Source organism: Cibotium barometz, chromosome 62, assembly GCF_041138505.1.
Source record: "Cibotium barometz isolate CiBa-2024 chromosome 62, ASM4113850v1, whole genome shotgun sequence".
In the NCBI taxonomy this organism is placed as follows: Eukaryota; Viridiplantae; Streptophyta; class Polypodiopsida; order Cyatheales; family Cibotiaceae; genus Cibotium; species Cibotium barometz.
The window spans coordinates 12949683-12955645 of record NC_141107.1 but is presented as its reverse complement, the minus strand read 5'-3'; the positions used below and the strand labels follow the sequence as shown (position 1 = coordinate 12955645).

The window sequence follows — 5963 nt, the reverse complement described above, 5'->3', positions numbered from 1 at the left end:
AATTATTTAATGTTTTATAAAATATATACATGATATTTTTTAAATAAATTTGACCTTGAGTAATATAGCATATATTTGTATGTGAGCCCCCTATGCACCCATGCTTTGCTAATGATGGAGAACATAGCCTAGGGAACATAATTTAAATATTGTTAAAATAGATAATGATGGAGAACATAGCCTAGGGAACATAATTTAAATATTGTTATTCTATAGGAAAGTATGAAAATTACTCATCTCTATGATGCAAACATTTTCTCTTTGATTTTACAACATTCGAGCGATCACATATTTGTATATGGCCTCTTATATGCACCCATGCTTTGCTGAAATAGACAACGAGGGAGCACACATCATAGGACAATAATTTTAAATATTGGTACTCATCTTTATGATGCAAAATGTGTTCTCTTTGATTTTCTAGCACTAGGACTTGGGAAAGGACAAGGCTCCTCCCCCCCCCTCTCTCTCTCCCTTTCTCCCCCCCTCCCCCCCTCCCCCCCCTAGAAATAGATACCATGCCCCATAAGATCCTTGGTATATAGATATCCATGTAGTATCTTGTGACAGAGTCACTAGGAATATACCACACTCTCTTTCATTGTGCATGGGAAGCAAGTACCCGCCTATAAAAACACATAAGAAAAAATTCACGTAGTCTAGTTGGATGACGTACATAAGGAAAATATGGTTACATTATTGGGAGATAACACCTAGTTATAGACCATCTAAGTAATTCATGCATTACTGAGGCTTTTATCTAGAGATAGATCCTTGGGACTCAGGAGAGTGGGCAAAACACCACACCAACTCTCGATAGATTTGCTTGGCCTTTCATAGGCATTATAGTTAGCCACAACGTGTCGTACTCACTAGAAAAGGGTCTCAGGTCTAAGACATCCTCAATGCCACAAGATTGGATGCTTGCAAATAGTAAGACATCCTCATTGAGTAGATCTACATTTAATGTGATTCTCCAACCAACAACTGAGGATTACGATAAATCGCAACATTGTTTTGGTCCCATAGGCCTAGAGACAGAAAAAAACTATCCTTTAGTGTAATTTTCAAGGCTCAAGTTTAGAAAAACCAGTTATAATTTTGTCTAGTCTTGAATTTAAAGATGCACTTTTTTAAAATTTTACTAATTAAACCTGTAACGTAGTGATTTTTTCAATAAAAACCGGTTGAGCTTGTTTGTCATCCTTTTTTTTCCAGTGGATAGAAAATAATAATAATTTTGATATAGCATGGGCCTTATCTGGCCTCTAGAGAGTTCACTAACATCATTACCACCTCGCTCACTATCTCTCTCTCTCTCTCTCTCTCTCTCTCTCTTACACACACAGACACACACACACACACTCTCTCTCTCTCACATACACACACACACACTCTCTCTCTCTCTCTCTCTCTCTTACACACATACACACACACACACACACATACACACACACACACACTCTCTCTCTCTCTCACATACACACACACACTCTCTCTATCTCGCATGCATGCATGCACACTAACACTCTCGTATGCACACACGCACGCACATTAAGGTGTTCAAAATGTTGAGCTGATTGTGAAACTTAATGACACCATTTAGAATCTTCACATCCTCGAGTGAAACTTAGCCACTTATTTGTTGCCCTAGTTCAAAAATGAACTATCAATTGGCTTACTGATTGTGAAACTTAATGGAGAATGTAGAATCTTGACATGCATCCTATAAGTGGAGCTTAACCACACTAATTCTTTGTTGGCCCTAGGGTAAGAACTGGAAATGGCGGATTTTGATATGGTCGGTTTTAGAGGAGCCCAAGAGCAGGGTACACGACAACGAGTCGTGCATTGTAAGGAATATGCAATGTAGAGGCGATCGCTGGAAAACAAGGTGCAAGTTAAGTACTGACGGCAAGGCGAATTTCCAGATTTTGTCGAGCACAAACGCGCCAACCCATGTAATTTTCCGGATTAAAGAAAAATGAAAGGTGCCCACAAAAGCTGTGCGCCGTCGCCCTTGTTAATTATCGTGCGTTGCAGAAAGGTGGCAACAAACAAGATAATAATTAAAATCAGTACCATATTACTATAGTTCTCACCACACAGAAAAAAGAGGAAAAATCCTGCAGTCTTTTCGCCCAAATTTATTGAAATATGATGATATTAATATCACTGTTTTTCATGAAGGAGCCAGTGCTTGCTCTCTCTATACAGCTATAGAGAAAGCGAGGGAGACACTCCGCCTGCTGCAGTATGGAAAATCCATTGCTTAAGTAACATAAACCTTGGCTTAATTAATTTAACGCTTATCTAATTTGATGCGGATGGCTATATTATATGTACAGTTCCCGCGCATTTGTCAATCTTGTCAGCTTGTCAAGTCTCAGCAGCTAGCCACTTGTTGAAGTGCTGCAGTGTGTTCACTCCTGACCTGTGTATGGACTGCGTAAAGAAGAGAAACTTCGCCCATGTGAACTCCCTGTATGCCCTTGGATTCGCCTCGTCTATCAACTCATCGGGTGGAGACAGCACTGTGTTGAATCCCGGATTGAAGAAGAACGCCATTGACCTTCTCGCCACTGTGTTGTTCACCAGTGCTCTATGCAAGCAGCTCTTGTAGCGCTCGTTTGTCAGAGCCTGCAAGCATTCCGTACCAACAAACTATCATCAATAAAACCTTTCACAAGCTTGCTTTATTAATGGATTTCATCACATCATATCATGTACCTCTTACTGTTAAATAGTTTTTTTCTCTGGCTCAATCAATCATGTTGATTGAATCAACCATGCATGGGTTTTTGGGAGAAATAATGCCACCCAATAATGCACGTCTCGAAAAATGAAAAAATGTGGACCAATTAACCTAAGAAGTAATAGAAATCATGGGTTTTTAAGAGAATTGGGTCTGCAAACCAGTTTATGTCTAGCAAGTAATAGATATTATGGGTTTTTAAGAGAATTGGGTCTGCAAACCAGTTTATGTCTAGCAAGTAATAGATATTATGGCCCGGTTTCAAGAGGATTAATTAGTCAACACAATTTATCGTTGGGCTATCACCTGGATCAAAACAAAGGGGGCTTTAAAATGACAAAAAAAAATCCAAAAAATGTGTTCATTTAAAAAGCAGAGAGGAGGTGTCAATTAAAGGGGTTCAGGACTGTCAAGTAAAGGGTTTTACAAATACCCTGTGAACGTTTGCTACGTATGAATTCATTCATGTATACACCTCCCCCGCATTAAAAAAAAACAAGTATTCCAGCATTTAACTCTAGCAAGCTAGGAACTAATGCAGCTAAAGTAATTATATTTACAATGTGTAGATGAGAGTGATAAGCAAGTATTCCAGCATTTAACTCTAGCAAGCTAGGAACTAATGCAGCTAAAGTAATTATATTTACAATGTGTAGATGAGAGTGATAAGCAAGTGGAAATGATGGATACAAATGAGGAATAGAATGTAGAAATAAGGCAGAGAAGCAATGTTTTCTCATTGATCAATGTATGAGGTAGCCCCTTCTAAACCCTCTCTTTTAGCAAGGATTGACAGGGAATCTATGAAGTATTAGGCAATCAAGATTGGAACAAATGTATGGGATATTAGGCAATCAATTTTATAGCAACAAATGCATGGGGTATTAGGCAATATATACTGCAACAATTGAATGGAGTATTTGACACAATCAGTTTGGCAACAAATGTATTGTATGGGGTATGAGGCGATGATCAATTTTGCAACAAATGTATGGGGTATAATTAGACAACTAATATTACAACAAATTATGCATGGGGATACTATAATAAAGTATTTAGATTACCATGAGGGTATCCCCTATGTTGACAACAAATGCATCCTTGCGTGGGGAGACAGTGTACCAATCCCCATTGTGGAAGACCTGGAGTCCCGAGACATCATCTTGGTGCAAGATGGTGAGACCAGTGGGGTCTGTGTGAGGGCCTGTCCCATATGTGAGAGAAGGCTGCTGGCAAGGTGGGTAGTAATTAAGCCTCAAAATGGAGCTATTCTCATCAAAGAATCTCCTTAATGCACTCCTCTTTAGCCCTAGCCCAAGGCTTAGCAGCTCAATTATCTCTAATCCCAGCTTGATCATTGCCTCGCTGTACTTCTCATACACCAAGCTGTCAAAACAAGCATTTATAACATCTATCAGTATAGATAAAAAAATCTTGACAATCCGCCATCACCGGAAAAAAATACCTTTAAGGATCCCTTAGTGTAAGAGAAAATGCCTAAACATTAACAGAATCAAACCCCACTAATTTAGTACGTAAAAGAGCTATAAGCATTGCCACTCTCTAGATCTATTAGTTAAAGAGTTATAAGCATTGGTCACCCTTGAGACCCATTACATCATTCAAGAAAATTAAGGTCAGCCAAATTACAACTTATAATAAACCCTTTATTCAAAAAGATGAAGCTCAGCATTCAAATCGGCTTAAACTAGGATTAAGCTTACAATTGAGATCATCATCAACCAAATAGATCCAAGAGTAAAGCTTAATATAAGCAGCAACAGTATATATGCTATATTGAAAGCCTTCTAGCCTTGCTCCTAAATAAAGCGTCTAATTTCATATTGATGTAATAAAGCAATATTATAGAAGTTTCTTTTTCCTGCTTAGCACGAACCATACTTGAATGCATTAAATTATTTAAAAAAAAAGGCTTAGCACTAGCATTTATCCTTTCAAGCGATACTTTAACTGCAATAGGAATGTGATGACACCATTTTGCTTACTTAGCATGAAGCATGCTATCATAACCTCTATTTCTAAATGTATTACTGAGAATGTAGTGGGGGCATCATATTTCTGTTTTGTTGTTTAGTAAGAAGCATATTACCATAGCAATTCAGAGCACTTTGGGTATTAGAAGAGAAAGTAGCATTCAAAGTGCGATTAGCAAGGCCTTAATCAAGATTAACGTATAAACCATCGGTTGATATTAAATGACCTGCTTTCTTCATGTTGATCTTCAAGGACTTTTTCAAATAAGGTGGGGATGTTGGAGACAGGTGAGGGTTGGAGCGAGAAGGTTTCTTTCCATGGCAGCCTTGATGAGAATCTACCAGTGAAGCTGCTGGCATAGCCAAAGCTCTCACCAGGGAGCCTGTTGGCCCTCTGCTTGGTGGGCAGGGAGAGGTCAAAGAACCTCTGAGTGTTCGCATGAGCAGCCTCTATGAGGGCCTCAGGCACCCCATGGTTCACCACATGAAAGAAGCCAATGTCCTTGCTGGCTTGGGCGACCTCTTGAAGGGCCACAATGTTGATGCTGTTGGCATTCATACGGAATTGTGCAAGGTCTATGGTGGGAACTTCCATGGCCTGCTCTCTCATAAACATACTGATGTGGGATTGGGCGGCCTCTGGCCAGATGAATGCAGGAGGGATTGCAGGGGCTTTGAAGAAAGAAGGATCAAAAACGAGCTGTTGGGCAGTAGCAGAAGCCGAAGAAGAAGAAGAAGAAGAAGAAGAAGCAAAGTGAGAGAATAGATGATGAGTTGAGGCAACTGCTTCAGCCATTGCCGGCTTTACTAGCCTTTATGCTGCCTGCAATGGAGAGCTCGAGAGGTAAAACACAAGAAGGTGGTGGTGGGTGGTAGTGGTATACCAGCTAGTTAATGAAGAGATTTTCTTGCAATCTATCATCACAAGTTAAGATTTGCATTGCTTCAACCCTTGGAGCATATAAAGGTGATGAAAAGGTTAACGAGAGATTCCTCAAAAGAAACAAATTAAGTATGTTTTTAACTAAAGAAGTGGAATACTTATGGGAATCTTTAGGTAGTGCATTAGTTGTACTTGCTTAATCTTTAAGCGTAATTACAGAAAATTAACTTAGAATCAGAGGTTAAAAGCAAGGGCTTCACTTAGAACAAGAGGTTAAAGGCAAGTTTAAAGAAGGTGGCATTGGAAAGTAGTCAAATGTAATGATCGCTAA

General features: G+C 39.2%; 1 protein-coding gene across 1 annotated transcript; it reads right to left on the bottom strand.

The window, feature by feature from the left end:
* Nucleotides 1–2164: 2164 nt before the first annotated feature.
* LOC147604149 (gibberellin 20 oxidase 1-D-like) lies at nucleotides 2165–5688 on the bottom strand. The gene is made up of 3 exons (XM_086795599.1): nucleotides 4977–5688; nucleotides 3820–4141; nucleotides 2165–2640 (listed from the first exon to the last, which is right to left on the bottom strand). The coding sequence occupies exons 1-3, from the start codon at nucleotides 5543–5545 to the stop codon at nucleotides 2380–2382; spliced, it is 1152 nt and encodes a 383-aa protein (XP_086651725.1). The 5' UTR covers nucleotides 5546–5688; the 3' UTR covers nucleotides 2165–2379.
* Nucleotides 5689–5963: the final 275 nt, after the last annotated feature.